Genomic DNA, 16,637 nt, shown 5'->3' with positions numbered 1-16,637 from the left:
AGAAAAAATCTGCAACTAGAAAGTCTTCCCCTAGATTCTCATCCATCCATGATATCTGACTTTCTCCACCTCTAATTTGCATATCCACGCAGACTGAGACCTGTCTTGACTTCTATTTCTCCAAGTTTGATTCTGGGATACATCACTCCTCTTTCATTAGACGGTGTCTTCAGGGCTGAATTCAGGGGAGGAAACCCTCAGTTTACTTAATTCAGCATTAAGATGGAAATCTGAAACCTCCTGCTTTCCATTTTCTAGAAATTTCCCAATAGTTTTGGTCTCCCAATGGCTCTTCATCTTATTTTCTATTATGTATTGGTTACTTTAAAAGTTGATTGTATATCTGCTCTGTCATTTCAAATGCAAGGCTATATTCTGAAAGCCTTCCTTCTCTTATTTTGAAGGATCTCCTGCTTGTTAAGAAGCTGGGGTCTCATCTTCCCTCTCCCTAGCTTTCCCATCTGTAACATGGGACCAAATGGACTAGGTGGTATTTGCGGGCCTTCCCCTTCTCTTGTGCTATGACTTCAAGGATTACGCCTGGCTATTGTTTGGCTTGTTTCCTTCTTTACATTTCACATTCGTTTAGAAATGTGGGTGGGGGCACCACATTCTCCCTGATCTCACTCTGGTCATGAGAAGTCAAAATGAAGAGCTGAGAAACAAAGGCAGTTTCCTCTTATAAGAAAAGCATGAACCATCTACAAAAACAATTCCAAAATGAACCACCAGGCTAGATGAACAGAGGACTATCCTGAGAAATGTAAAACTGGTGGCAAGGAGATAATTTAAGGATTTATTATTCCCAAAGCAAAAGCAGACTTCCAAATTACCTTTTATCTTTTTTTCCAAAAGCCCCACTGAGAGCTCCCAGGAGCTGCTAATAACTAATGTGAGATCATAACTCCCTAGGAGATAGATGTCTCTGTGTGACCTGTGATGTCAGAAAACAGGGTGGTAACTTGAATAACCTCCAAGTATCTCGCCTGTCAAATACGCAGTGGTGTCCCTTTGTAAGGGCAGAAACCATGAATATTGGAAGAGCTAAAATCCATTCTGGGAAGGTTTGGGGGAGTTGGGAAGAGCTCACTGTCTCTTAGATCTAATTTTGACTTGTATTTGGTTATTCAACCTGTAGTCCCATGAGTCCCATACCCAGACTCATGACCATTAAGACATGAGTCTGACAGTTGAAAAAGTGAGAGGGCTGAGGTGGTGGTGTGGGCTTTGAGGTCCAAGAATGAGGCACAGGCAGGCTTCACTCCTTGCCATCCATGATTTTAGGTATCATAAGGCCACAAACTATTGACCAAGGACCTCAGCTCAACCCTCATATACATATGGGGAAAGTGAGGCTAAGAGAGGTCAGGGACTTCCCTGATGTCACAAAGAGAGTCAGCAGCTGACTTAGAACTCAAGGCCTCTTACTCCCATTCAGGAGTCTGATACCTGTACCTAGGTGCCTTAGGTAAGTTCCTGAAGTTTCTAAGATCCCACTGAGTTTGAGGGAGACCCTGAGTCAGACCTAGAACAAGGGCTAATTAAACATGTATTACTACTACTGCATAGATGCTGTGCTGTGCTACAGGAATCTTCATTCATGACTGAAGAGCTTGTTCCCAACACTCATAGCATTTCTGCAGGAAGATAGCTCTCAGTTGTAAGTCTTCTTTGGGAATTGTTTTTGAAGAGAGTAACCTGGATCAGGCCATTCCCCCTTCCCAGGAGACCCACATCCAATGGTTGAACAGTGCTTGCGTACAAAAGACCAGCCCTGGCCCTAACACAAGATAATGCTAAAGAGGTCATCCCAGCTTCAGAGTGCCCCATGGGGCTGGCTGAGGCCATTCTTGAGCCTATATTGTGGCCCAACATCTCTCTCTGCCCAGTTCTTTTCTTCTTCAGGCGTTGAGCACAAAAGCATCCCTAATGAACTTCCTGGGTGCTAATCTCCATATTAGAGTCTGCATCCCAGGAATCTGTCCTGTCACACTTGGGTTGAATTACAATCATAATCAAGAAGCCAGATCTTGAGAAGGAGCTGAGGTCAGGTGGCTTCAGTCATGTCAGGGGAGCAGCTGAAACAAGATGGGTCAGGAGGTAAGGTACAGACTCTGAACCTGGAGATCTGGAGTCCTGCCTCCCCCTAGCAGCCATCTGCCCTGCTGTAATCTTGCCTGCAAACCCCTAAACAGATAAGGGAGGGGAAGAGTATGTGTGATTATTGCTGTTCCAAACTTTCATCTTTCGTCCCTGTTTAAAAACCATACTGGACTTCCTGGTGGCCCAGTGATTAGGAAGCTGCCTGCCAATGCAGGGAACATGGGTTGGATCCAGGAAGATTCCACATGCTGCAGGGGAGCGACGGAGCCCAAGTGCGCCACAGCTGTTGAGCTGACGCACCTACAGCTTATGCTCCACAACAAGAGAAGCCACCACAGTGAGAAGCCCATGCACCACAGCAGAGAAGAGCCCCCCTCCCTTAAACTAGAGAGAGCCTAGTCAAAGACTCAGAAACCCCGGGTCAGACTCAGCTTTTACCCTGGAGAATTCTGAGCAGAGGAATGACTTAATTTGCCTGTGTTTAAGAGGATTTCTCTGGACCCTTCCCTGACCTCCACAGCCCCAGTCCACACTGCTTTCCCCTCTTCTCTCCTCCCACTTCCTCCTCCAGCTCCAAGTATTGAGGAGTATCCTCGTGGACCTAGGGCGGGGATTGGCGTGGGCGGGGGGGTGGAGCGGGGGCGGGGTGGTGGTGGGGGTGCGTGGGATCTTTCCACTTATCACCAGAAGGGGGCGCAGGGTAGCAAATGCTATGTCAACCATGGAGGGAAAAACTTGGGGTTGGGCGGGGGGAGCAGGGAATTTGGAGGCAAACTTAGTTCCTTCTTAGGGCTTCCCTCGTAGCTCTGTTGGTAAAGAATCTGCCTGCAATTCAGGAGACCGGGATTTGATTCCTGGATAGGGAAAATTCCCCTGAAGGAGGAAATGGCAACCCACTCCAGTATCTCGCCTGGAGAATCTCATGGACAAAGCAACCTGCAGGCTACAGTCCATGGGGTTGCAAGAGTCAGACACGACTTAACAACCACCACCATTAGTCCCTTCTTGGCTTTGCAGACCATTTGTTTGTGGCAATAGCTTCATTAGCCCTGCCTGCTACAGGGCTAAGGGGGAAATTCTCCTGATGCTCTCAGAAGTGGCTGGCTGCAGGGGAGCCTGAGGTGGATTCTTTTGGAGGAAAAAGAGACAGAGACCCTGAACAGATGACCCACTCTTCCCCCACCCCCGCCACCACATGGCCAGTCCCTGGCAGGGCTGGGAGGTGAGCCTTGGTGTCCTGGCTTCCAGCGTATTGTACTGTCTACACCTCAGTCCTGCCAGCCAGGGTTAAGGCATTTGCTCCAGAGTTCAATTATTCTTTCAGCTACAAGATGTAGGGTGGGTACAGGAGGAGCAGGGGCGAGGAACCTGGAGGTCAATAAGCCTGGGTCCCTGCCCCGAGGGAGCTCTCAAATGTTTATGCAGATAAAGCATGAGACAAGCAGAGAACACTGTGGGCAAGGCACGTCAGATCCAATCAGGGTTGAAGTTGGCACCTGCATCCTGAGGGCAACTTATGGGAGAAAGTAACCGATCTGTCCAGTTTGAGAGAACCTTTTCTGATAGACTTCCTTTCCCTGAGGGGAGGGAGTACTTAGGGTGGAGGGTGTGGAGTGATGGAGAGGAACACATTTTGACAGCAATGCTGGCCCCATCAGAATGATGAAGGGCTGGTGGGGAAACTTGTAGGGTGAGGGGAGGAACTTGTTGGCTGGTGTCATTCCTCAGAGGTATCACCCCTCTCCCTGAATGGACAGTCTTTGCTGCTGCTAAAGCTCCTTATTGAAAACCTGAGGCTGATCACCATTTGTCTGTGGAGGTGCCAGGTTTCCTCGAAAAGTCTGGTTGTAGAGATTTCTTTAGAAGTTGTGTTTGTGATGATCTCATCTTGGGAAATGAGGAAAGGAGAAGAGATGCCAAATACGTTATTGTGCTGAAAGTCCTGTTTTTAGAAAACAAATGCAAGATTGAATGCATTAGCCACTGCCAGCCACAAACGTGGAAAAAGCAGTTAAGCCAATGAGGAGTAATGCCCCACATTTGATGTGGGAATCTTGGGTGAGGCGGGAGGAAAGCCTGGTTTCCATCAGCGGTGTGAGTGGGGAGGGAGGGGCCCTGTACCAGGACTGAGCCTTGGTCACTGACTGGAGCTGTTGCAGCTCACATAATTTGTCTCAGTTGTTTTCCCCAGGAGCAGGGACCCAGTGGAGACCTAGCAGTTGCCAAGACATGGTCCAAGAGTGGTCACTTCCATCACACACTGTATTTCTCCCAAAGAGAGGGCCACTGGGACTGAGAGAAGGCAGGGAGGGAAAGGGGGCCAGTTGTGACCCAGAAATTAGGGATGGACATCAAGAACTGGCAGGTTAAGAATGACCCATCAGGGTGACTTTCCTGGTGGTCCAGGGAGTAAGACTCTGTGTTCCCACTGCAGGGAGTCCGGGTTCCATCCACGGTCAGGGAACTAGATCCCACACACCAAAACTAGGAACCTCACATGTCGCATCCAAGATCCCCTGTCGCCGCAACCAAGATCCCGTGCAGTCAAAACAGACAAACAGGACTTCCCTGGGGGTACAATGGATGGGGCTCTGCTTGCCAATGCAGGGGACACAGTTTCCATTCCTGATCTGGGAAGAGTCCATATGCCACAGAGCAACGAGGCCCACAGGCCACAACTACAGAAGCCCGTGCACCTAGAGTCTACGCTCTGCAACTGGAGAGGCACCACAGTGAGAAACCCCGTGCACGGCAACCAGAGAGCAGCCCCTGCTCACCGCAACTAGAGAAAGCAACGAAGACCCACCACAACCAAAAATGAAATTAATTAAAAAAAATTTTTTAAAGGAAGGACTCATCAAGGAGGATTGGATGAATTGTTCTCATCACTGGGGCAGTGACACTTTTCCTTGTGTCCCCATCCGGACTGGGACTATGATAAGATGCACACTGTTTCAAGCCCAACTAAAACCAAACAGCAATGTTAATACCTACAATTTAACACCTGGATTGAGATAAGGACTGCTGGATTTCAAGAGGTTTATCCACCGTCTTTCTTACAAGGATCTCCACTGCTGACTCTGGATGCTGGGCCCTTTGTTCTCTGTGCCTTGTTCGTCCAGCTGGAAGTCTTCCTCTTCCTCTTCTGTGCTCTCTTCTCCGAATGTCATAGGTCAAACCTAACAGCGGGGCCAGGGTGAGGGCGCCATGTATGAGGCACTTATGACGCAACTTGAAGGAGGTGCTGGCTCTCAGGGTCGTGCAAGGGCTAAGTGATTTGAAGTTATTAAAACAAAACAACTCCCAATGTGATGACAGATTTCCCCTGGCATTATGGTGCGGTTTTTAATGTTCTTGTTTTGTTCTTTAATTCTGGCCCAAACCTCCTGTTGGGAGGACAACCCTGACCCTCCAGCAGCAGGACACAGAATCTGAGATAGATTCCTAGGACTAGGAGCACTGTAAGCCTGGGCTACAGAGAAGGAAGAGGGAGCTGAACGGCTCTACCTAGGACAGCTAATAAAGAAGGGATGGCGGGCTGGGTGAAGGCAAATGGTTATACAAGCCTGGTTAGGGTATGTGTGTGTGTGTGTGTGTTGGGGGAGAACTGTTCCTGGATGATCTTCCAGCGAGGATCGGTTCTTCTGTTTTTTCAGGCTGTTCCTGTTACTTTGCTGGCCAGAAGCTTCCAGCTGGAAGTATTTGAATCTAGACACCCGAAAAGTGAAAGTGTTGGTAGCTCAGTTATGTCTGACTCTTTGCGACCCCATGGATTATAGCCCATCAGGTTCCCCAGTCCATGGCATTCTCCAGGCAAGAATACTGGAGTGGGTTGTCATTCCCTTCTCCAGGGGATTTTCCCAACCAGGGATCTAACCCAGATCTCCTGCATTGCCAGCAGATTCTTTACTGTCTGAGTCACCAGTGAAGCCCGGGCACCTGAAGTCTACTCTAATACCCAAGTGCCAGAAATAAGAAACTTCTAGCAGGAACCTGCAGTGGTCACTATGTACCATGTTCAACCCCATACTGGATCTGCCCATTCAGGGAAATGGAGTTGACCTAGCCTGGGCTGGCTGGCCTGCTCCAGATGGCAGCGCTGGGAACCCTAAATGAGTGGGTGGGGCGGGTTGGGAGTTGCGGCCTTTGCCAAGATATCAAGGACTTGAGGCCTGAAAACACAGACAACTCAGGGGTGATGTGCAACAGTCAGCCAGAGTGAGGGGGGCCAATGCCAAGACACGGGTGTCACAGGGACCCTCAGGGAAAAAGTGCTGAATGGGCCTTAAACCCCCGCTTCAAAGCCAGGTTAAGGAATCCAGCTGCTGAACTTGAGAGTATTCAGACAGATGTGGGAGACTTCTGTCCTTTTGTATGTCAAAGGAGGCAAAAGGAAGTTGTCTTTGAATTTCACCATAAACTCAGAATTTCTGTCCCGGGGAAACTAATAAGAGGGTCAGAACACCCCCTCCCTTTGCCAAAATGGTGGTCTGATGTTCTTTACAGGTATCCTAGGGAGGACAAGATTATGGAAGGTCACCATTCCTCTGTTACTGAGCATGGCCCCACCCATCAGAATAAGACCCAGTTTCTCCCTCGGTCAGTCTCTCCCATCAGGAAGCTTCCATAAGCCTCTTATCCTTATCCGTCAGAGGGCAGACAGAATGAAAACCACAATCACAGAAAACTAACCAAACCGATCAACTCAGTGAAACTATGAGCCATGCCATGTATGGCCACCCAAGATGGACCGGTCATGGTGGAGAGTTGTGACAAACGTGGTCCCCTGGAGAAGGGTATGGCAAATCACTTCAGTATTCTTGCCTTGAGAACCCCAAGAACAGCATGAAAAGGCAAAAACAGAGGACACTGAAAGATGAACTCCCCAGGTTGGTAGGTGCCCAGTATGCTACGGGAGATCAGTGGAGAAATAACTCCAGGAAGAATGAAGAGATGGAGCTAAAGCAAAAATAAAACCCAGCTGTGGATATGACTGCTGATGGAAGTGAAGTCTGATACTCTAAAGAGCAATATTGCATAGGAACCTGGAATGTTAGGTCCATGAATCAAGGCAAATTGGAAGTGGTCAAACAGGAGATGGCAAGAGTGAATGTCAACATTTTAGGAATCAGCAATATAAAATGGACTGGAATGGGTGAATTTAACTCAGATGACCATTATATCTACTACTGTGGGCAAGAATCCCTTAGAAGAAATAGAGTAGCCATCAGAGTAAACAAGAGTCCAAAATGCAGTACTTGGAAGAAATCTCAAAAATGACAGAATGATCGCTGTTCATCTCCGAAGCAAACCATTCAATATCACAGTAATCCAAGTCTATGCCCTGACCAGTAATGCTTAAGAAGCTGAATTTGAAAGGTTCTATGAAGACCTACAAAACTTTTTAGAACTAATACCCAAAAAAGATGTCCTTTTCATTATAGGGGACTGGAATGCAAAAGTAGGAAGTCAAGAGATACCTGGAGTAACAGGTAAATTTGGCCTTGGAGTACAAAACAAAGCAGGTCAAAGTCTAAAAGAGTTTTGCCAAGAAAATGCACTGGTCACAGGAAACACCCTCTTCCAACAACACAAGAGAAGACTCTACACATGGACACCACCAGATGATCAATACCGAAATCAGATTGATTTTATTCTTTGCAGCCAAAGATGGAGAAGCTCTATACAGTCAGCAAAAACAAGACCAGGAGCTGACTGTGGCTCAGATCATGAACTCTTTATTGCAAAATTCAGACTGAAAATGAAGTAAGTAGGGAAAACCACTGGATCATTCAGGCATGACCTAAATCAAATCCCTTACGATCATACAGTGGAAGTGACAAATAGATTAGATGTGATAGACAGAGTGCCTGAAGAACTATGGACAGAGGTTTCTGACATTGTGCAGGAGGCAGTGATCAAGACCATCTCCAAGAAAAAGAAATGCAAAAAGGCAAAATGGTTGTCTGAGGAGGCCTTACAAACAGATGAGAAAAGAAGAGAAATGAAAGGCAAAGGAGAAAAGGAAAGATATACCCATTTGAATGCAGTTCCAAAGAATAGCAAGGAGGGATAAGAAAGCCTTCCTCAGTGATCAATCAAAGAAATAAAGGAAAAGAACAGAATGGGAAAGACTAGAGATCTCCTCAAGAAAATTAGAGATACCAAGGGAACATTTCATGCAAAGATGGGCACAGTAAAGGACAGAAACGGTATGGACCTAACAAAAGCAGAAGATATTAAGAAGAGGTGGCAAGAATACACAGAAGAACTATACAAAAAAAGATCTTCATGACCCAGATAACCACAATGGTGTGATCACTCACCTAGAGCCAGACATCCTGGAATGCGAAGTCAAGTGGGCCTTAGGAAGCATCACTATGAACAAAGGTAGTGGAGGTGATGGAATTCCAGTTGAGCTATTTCAAATCCTAGAAGATGATGCTGTGAAAGTGCTGCACTCAATATGCCAGCAAATTTGGAAAACTCAGCAATGGCCACAGGACTGGAAAAGGTCAGTTTTCATTCCAATCCCTAAGAAAGGCAATGCCAAAGAATGTTCAAACTACCACACAATTGCACTCATCTCACACACTGGTAGAATAATCCTCAAAATTCTTCAAGCCAGGCCTCAATAGTACGTGAGCCATGAACTTGCAGATGATCAAGCTGGATTTAGAAAAGGCAGAGGAACCAGAGATCAAATTGCCAACATCTGTTGGATCATTGAAAAAGAAATAGAGTTCCAGAAAAATATCTACTTCTGCTTTCTTAACTATATCAAAGCCTTTGACTGTGTGGATCACAACAAACTGTGGAAAATTCTTCAAGAGATGGGAATACCAGATCACCTGACCTGCCTCCTGAGAAATCTGTATGCAGGTCAAGAAGCAACAGTTAGAACTGGACATGGAAAAACAGACTGGTTCCAAATCAAGAAAGGAGTACATCCAGGCTGTATATTGTCACCCTGCTTATTTAACTTATATGCAGAGTACATCATGAGAAATGCTGGGCTGGATGAAGCACAAGCTGGAATTAAGATTGCCAACAGAAATATCAATAACCTAAGATTTGCAGGTGACACCACCTTTATGGCAGAAAGTGAAGAGGAACTAAAGAGCCTTTTGATGAAAGTGAAAGAGGAGAGTGAAAAAGTTGGCTTAAAGCTCAACATTCAGAAAACTAAGATCATGGCATTCAGTCCCATCACCTCATGGCAAATAGATGGGGAAACAATGGAAACAGTGACAATTTTTTTTAACTCCAAAATCACTGTAGATGGTGACTGTAGCCATGCAATTAAAAGACGCTTGCTCCTTGGAAGAAAAGTTATGAACAACCTAGAGAGCATATTAAAAACAGAGACATTACTTTGCCAACAAAGGTCTGTCTAGTCAAAGCTATGGTTTTTCCAGTAGTCGTGTATGGATGTGAGAGTTGTACTATCAAGAAAGCTGAGTGCCGAAGAAATGATGCTTTTGAACTGTGGTGTTGGAGAAGACTCTTGAGAGTCCCTTGGACTGTAAGGAGATCCAACCAGTCAATCCTAAAGGAAATCAATCCTGAAAATTCATTGAAAGAACTAATACTGAAGTTGAAACCCCAATACTTTGGCCACCTGATGCAAAGAACTGACTCCTTGGTAAAGACCCTGAAGCTGGGAAAGATTGAAGGCAGGAGGAGAAGGGGACGACAGAGATGAGATGGTTGGATGGCATCACTGACTCGATGGACATGAGTTTGAGTAAACTCCTGGAGGTGGTGATGGACAGGGAGGCCTGGCGTGCTGCAGTCCATAGGGTCGCAGAGTCGGACGTGACTGAACTGAACTGACTGACCATTCCTCCCTCATCAGTGCTGAGTGAGCAGTGGCAACTCAAGGACCAGGCCAAGGGCTGGAGCAATCTGGGGTCAGGGGGCTGCTCTGCAATGCCTGCAGGAGCCAGGCTCCTTCTGCCTTTCTCCTGTGCCTCCCTTATTTAGCTTCTGTCTGCATAGTTGCAAGATGGTTGCTTTACTGTTTTGGTTTTGTGTCTGCATTTCAGGCACAGGAGAGAAAGAAGAGTAATTAAAGGCAAAAGGCAAGGTTCATGCCAGCTAAAACCGCTCTTTTCTATTTTTTTAATTGTGGGAAAATATACATAAAAATTATCTTAGCCACTTTTAAGTGTATAGTTCAGTAGTAAGTACATTCACATTGTTGTGCAGTCAATCTCCAGTCTCAGAACTTCCCTGGTGGTCCTGTGGCTAAGACTCTCCACTCCCAATGCAGGGGGTCAGAGTTTGATCCTTGGTCAGGGAACTAGATCCCATATGCAGCAACTAAGTTCGAATGCTATAACTACAGATCCTGCATCCTGCGACTAAGACCTGATACAGTCAAATAAATAAATATTTTTTAAAATCTCCTGTACCCATTAAACAATAACTCCCTATTTTCCCTTTCCCAGTCTCTGGCAACCACCATTCTGCTTTGTTTCTATGAATTGGACCACATTAATACCTCATATAAGCAGACTTATATAATATTTGTCTTTCTATGGCTGGCCTTTTTCACTTAGCACAATATCCTCAAGGTTCATCCATGTTGTATCATATGTCAGAATTTCCTTCCTTTTTAAGGCTGAATAATATTCCATTATACACATTACCAGGCTCTCCTGGTAGCTCAGCTGGTAAAGAATCCACCTGCAACGCAGGGGACCTTGGTTCGATCCCTGGGTTGGGATGATCCCCTGGATGAAGGGAATGGCTACCCACTCCAGTATTCTGGCCTGGAGAATTCCATGAACAGAGGAGCCTGCCAGGCTACAGTCTATGAGGTCCCAAAGAGTTGAACACAACTCTGTGATTTTCACTTTAGTGTAATTTAGTGAAAGAGCAACTTTCACTAAATACACATTACCACATTTTATTTATCCATTCATCTATCAAAGGACACTTGCATTTCTTCTACCCTTTGGCTATTATGAATAATGTTGCTATGAACATGGGGATGCAAATATCTCTGATACCCTAATTTCAATTCTTTATGAATATATACCCAGAATTATAACTGTTGGATTCTATGGTAATTCTATCTTTAGTTTTTTGAGGAACCACCATGCTGTCTTCCATAGTACCAGCCCTTTAACAAAGGGCTTTCCCTGAAGCTCGATCTCATTGGCCATCTTAGATCATGTGACCACCTCTAGCGGCAAGGGAGTCTGAGAAAGGATGTATTTTTAATTGGGCACAGAACAAACATTCCCTGACCTGAGGAGATTCCTGTGTGCTGGGATGGTTCAGGTGTTTATGTCCAGGAGCAAGTGTCCGAGTCACAGCTGAGCCTGTCCTAGAGACACTCCACCTATCCCCTACCCACAGTGTTTGCCCTTTCTGGGGGGAAATCAACACCCTCTTAAGGCACTGCTGCAGGAATGTCAGCTAGTACTTGTTTCCGTCCCTCCTGAGCTGTTCTCTCAAGCAACAATTAAAGTCTTCCCACCAACCCCTACCAAGTGTAAACTGCCCTGTGCTGTTCCTTCACTGTCCATCACAGCTAAGTCGTGCCTTCCCTGCCAGACTATAAGTCCTCTGGGACAGGACCGGTGTTACCACCTTGGGGCACAAAGCACAGGGCTGACTCCTGGTGGAGGGACAGAGAGCGAATTCCTCTAGACCAGTTCTAAGTCCTGCAGCAGGGCTCCTGGATCTCACAACTCAGGGGCACCTCTCCAGGGGATGCTTCTCCCCTAGATTTTGGGGCCTAATAAGGGCCACTCATCTTGAGAAGAACCATGAAGTCAGGCCCAGGCTATACAGGGCCTGACAGGGCAGGGAGGAGCAGGGAGGGGAGGCTGATGACCTTCAAGCACTCTGGACCAGATGGCCTGCCTTGACCCCCCAATCTCTGCCCCATCCCTAGGAGCAATCACACAGACACCAACACAGACACAGCCACTATCAAACTTACTTTCAGATCACATGTGCACTTAGATGCAGAGTTACACATGTTCACAAATACACACACCCATGCATCACTCACACACACACACACACACACACACACACACTACAATTAAGTTTGAATTCAACATTTAGATTCAAGGAGGGCAAATCTTAGTTCCTCCACTTAATGGTTGGATATCCTTAAGTAAGTTACCTCTCTCCTTGTGCCTTAATTTCCATATTTGTGAACATGAGGATAATATTAATAATAGCATTTACCTCACTGAGTTGTGGGCTTTCCTGGTGGCTCAGATGGTAAAGATCTACCTGCAATGCTGGAGACCTGGGTTCGATTCCTGGGTTGGGAAGATCCCCTGGAGGAGGGCACGACAACCCACTCTATTATTCTTGCCTGGAGAATCCCATGGACAGAGAAGTCTGGCAGGCTACAGTCCCTGGGGTCACAAAGAGTCAGACATGACTGAGCGACTAAGCATAGCACTGAGTTGTGAAGATGAAATTAGATAAAGTGGTAAAGTGCTTAAAACAGTGGCTGACCGAGATGCATATGTATTCATACACATTTCCTAAGCCCTCTCCCATTTTGTTGCTGCCACTTGGTGGTGGACCTAGCTGTAAAACAACGTAGGGTTTCTTTTATCTCTCTGAGGCTCAATTTTCCCACCTGTAAAACAGGGATAATATTACCTTCCTGGTCCAGTTGCTTTGAGGATCTAAACAGGCCCAACATGGAAAACTCCTAGCCTCCTCTCTGGCCCACAGAAGTCTGCTGCACCTTAGCTATTACTGTCTGTAACTGATGGAGAACAGGTCAGAGAACAGGTGCAGGGGAGGGATGAGCCAAGGCAAAGGCCTGACCCCCATCACCCTGCAGGCTGGAGGTCCAAGCCTGATCCAGCCCCATCTCCTCCCAGGCTGGAGCTGAATCCTGGAAAGACAGAGCCTCAGATCAGGGTCGGAGGTGGTCAGGGCTGTCCCACCTTTGGGAGCCTGGGGTGGCCACTAGCCTGGCATGGGGCTGGGGGCAGGGCCAGCCTGGTGGCTGTGGGTGGAAGGAAAAAAGGAAAACCAGCTCAGTGGAAATTACCCTGCGGTTGGCTCAGGCGCCCACGACACACTGTATTTATAGAGAGCTCCCTGCCGCTCTTAATGCCCCACAGTCGAATTAACCCTTTCCAGGCCGCGGTACCAGCCTGGTGCCAGAGGAGAACACTGGACTGAGAAGTCAGCCAGCCAGATCCGAGCTCTGGCTCTGCTGCCAGCGGCCTGGAGCAGGACCCCGAGGGGGCGATGACCGTCCAGCTATCCCCTAGCAGAAAACAAACTCCGGATCTTGGGAGGGTGGGTCACGGTGGGGGGTGGGCGGGGATCAGACTAGCACTCCTTTACCAGCGCGCCCGCGTGGGTCTGGACCCGGGGCAGGGGCGGGTCCCGGCCGGTGCCCTGCCCAGCGGGCGGGCTGCGGCCTCGGCCCTAAACCGCGGCCGCGGGGCCAATCCGGCCTCTGGGGCGCACCCGGGCCGCCTTTCCGGGCCCGCGGCTTCCTCCAGCCCGCCCCGCCCCTCGGACTCCCGAGGCCGCCCCCGGCCCCCATTCGGGCCCGGCCTCGCGGCGGCGGCGGCGGCAACTCGGCAGCGCTCCGCCGCGTCCCCGAGTCCCGGGAGTCGGCGCGGCGCGGTGAGTGCTTGCGTGGCGGGCCCGGCGCTGATCGGGGCGGCCTTTGTCTGCGGCCGAGCCCGGCCCCGGGCCGCCGGGCAGCGGGCCTGCTGCAGGATGGCTGGAGCGGGCGGTGAGCCCCCTCCCTCGCAGGGCGCCCCCGCCCCAGCCCTCTCCCCCTGTCGGGGCTGGCCGCGGCGCCGGGAGCACGTTGGACCCCGGATCTGGGGCCCGGAGGCGGCTGGGGCTGCCAGAATCCAATCCCACCCCCAGCCCTGCCTCCCCTTCCCCTGGCCGGCGGGGCCTGAGCACTGTGGGACCTGCCTTCACCCGGGAATCCGCTCGAGGAGGAGGCTGGGCGGGTGATTGTGACCGCGGAGGCCCTGGGTTTGCAGAGGAACAGAGGCAGATCTGTCATTGTGTTGATGATTCTGGAAAGCTTCACTATCTGGAAAGCCGCTATCTGGAGCTAGGAGTGAAGCGGAGTCTCCCCGGGGCCCTGTAGAGGAACACACCGTGACCTGATCACCAGCTCTGAGGAGGGGGAGCTGCCAGGGAGAGGAGGGCCAAGGGTTGGATAGGGGAGGGGGCCCCCTCTGCTTGGCCCAGAGAAATGGAGTGGGCGACTGGAGACTTCCATAGGTAGCAGTGGGCATGCGGGAGACAGATTCAGAGAAGGACAGACAGGGACGGCTGGCCTGGGTGAAGGGATGAATAGGTGTGCGGGTAGGGGGCAGAGCACAGGGAGCAGGGATGGGGCATTTGGGGCTTGGGAAATCTCAGGGAGATGATGGGTGGGGTGGGATGGAGAGGAGGTGGAAGATGTGGTGGAGGGAAGGTGGGGACCCAGGGTGGAGGCCCAAGTCCTCTATTGCTGCTTAGCTAGCGAATTGGCAGGTTTGGGGGCCTAAGGCAATGAACTGCCAGAAAAGGGGATTTATTTCTAAGCCAAACCTAGCCTAATGAGAAATGCGTGATGGATGACTCAGATATGGGATCTATCATTGAGGAAAACAGTAAGCAAATAGGAAAGCAAAACCCATTGGAGAGTTGAGAGGGTTTGTTTGACTTAATTGAGAAAAACTACTTAGGTTCAAATTGGATGTAGATAATTATAAATGAGTCTGATTTCATCATTAAATGAAGGCCCTAGGTCTTTTTCTTTCATGCCTGTCTTTAGCAATTTGCTTCTATATTAGAAAGTAATGAAGCTGTTCTGTTTTTAAGAGAGTTCTTTATTTAGTTCAGCCTCTTCTGTGACTCCCTCTTGCCTCCTAGAAGTTCCTAGGAAACCTGAGGCTGTGCAGCCTTCCTGTAATTTCGGGGTCTGCACACAGGTGGGTGCTTTTGGAGACTGAGGGAAACTGAAGTCTAAACTTGAAATTGAACTCTAAACATGTCCAGTTGGTTGGTCTGATCTGAGTGGCAGAGCTCTGAGGCTGTGGGTATGAGTGGTGGCTTATATTTCCAGCTCTTTTGGAAATGGGAATAATTTGGGTGAGTGTATTTTTCTGATATTTAGAGTTCCTGAGATTAGAACGAATACTTATGTTAATCATTGATCGTGGAAATCTTTCTCCCCTGTATTATGCACATCACAGTCTGACCTCCTGATGTCAGTGACATTTGCCTTCATGACTTCAGATCAGCGCTGTGAACATCCATTTTTGCACTAAGGGGACTCTCAGGGGAGTGAGATTTGCATGAAGTGGCTTTAGAGATGCTTATATTGGTCCCATGACTGATCTTGGAGTTCTTTTCTCTCTTCCATGACATCACTGGTGGTTTCTCCTGCCTGCTCTCAGTGAGCTTTCCAATGTATTCCAGACTCCTGTGTTGCAAGAAATTGGACCATCCAGCTTGTTAGAGATAGGAGTGTTAGTTGCTCAGTTGTGCCTGACTCTTTGCAACCCCATGGACCACAGCCCACCAGGCTCCTCTGTCCGTGGGATTTTCCAGGCAAGGATACTAGAATGGTTTGCCATTTCCTTCTTCAGGGAATCTTCCTGACCCAGAGATCGAAGCGGGGTCTCCTGCACTACAGGCAGATTCTTTACCAACTGAGCTACCAGGGAAGCCCAAGAGATGGGAAGCCTACCTTAAAACAGGACTGAGGATGAGAAGGGGTTTTGGGAATTGAGGACCGATTTTCCTCCCTGTCCTTGGCCCTCTGCGCCTCTGCCCGGGCACCTGATGGAAGCAGGTTGACTGGCTGACTGAGATTCTCAGACAGCTGGCTCAGGAGCTGGAATGTTTGTGGAAAGGACAGTTATAGAAGTGTTGTCCCTTCTGTGGAGGCTGTGTCCTTACTCTTTTGAAGTTGATTTTTGAACTGTCCTGTGGGAATTCCTCTGTCCTTAAACTTTAACCTGCTCTGGAGTCATCCGTCTTCATTCTTTGGTGTAGGATTTGGGTTTGATACTGAGATGAGCAATACAGTTCAGGATCAGAGACTGAGTATGATCATAGAGCCAGAAGCTGAGATCCCACAGCACTCAGAAAGTATTGTAGACAAGTGTCTGGCCTGTTGCTTGCCACTTCTCGGTTGGGTTTGTGCTATGTGAGGAAAAATGACCCAAGTCCAAGCGGCCCCTGAGAAGAACACCACACAGGGCCTGAGCGGAGGCCCTGAGTCATGGGGTCAGGGGAGGAGGAGGAAGGGCAGGCAGGATGATGTCACTGCCCATGAGCTTATCCTTTGAGTGGGTTGGCCATTTCCACTCCTGTCCATTTCCCACACCCCTAGGGCAGGAATGACAGGGAAGTCCACTGGCAAAAGAGGGAAGGCAAAGTCAGGGCCTAAAAGAGGGCAAGAGTGTGGGAACTGGTGATCTTGGAGAAATTTCCTTTGGTCTCGTTGGTCAGAATGGATCACACATCTGTACATATAGCCTGACAGAGGAGGCTCAGTGCACAGGATCCAG

General features: G+C 48.6%; 1 protein-coding gene across 1 annotated transcript in view; it reads left to right on the top strand.

Annotated features, from left to right (window-relative positions):
* Positions 1 to 13,347: 13,347 nt before the first annotated feature.
* CD276 (CD276 molecule) overlaps positions 13,348 to 16,637 on the top strand; it is a 34,017-nt gene continuing 30,727 nt past the window's right edge. Inside the window, 1 exon segment of the mRNA XM_040227655.1 lies at positions 13,348 to 13,734. Within this exon segment, the coding sequence (XP_040083589.1) occupies positions 13,348 to 13,734 (387 nt within the window).

This window comes from Oryx dammah, unplaced genomic scaffold, assembly GCF_014754425.2.
Source record: "Oryx dammah isolate SB20612 unplaced genomic scaffold, SCBI_Odam_1.1 HiC_scaffold_26, whole genome shotgun sequence".
Classification (NCBI taxonomy): domain Eukaryota; kingdom Metazoa; phylum Chordata; class Mammalia; order Artiodactyla; family Bovidae; genus Oryx; species Oryx dammah.
The sequence above is the reverse complement of the archived record's forward strand: the minus strand, read 5'-3'. Positions and strand labels throughout refer to the sequence as shown.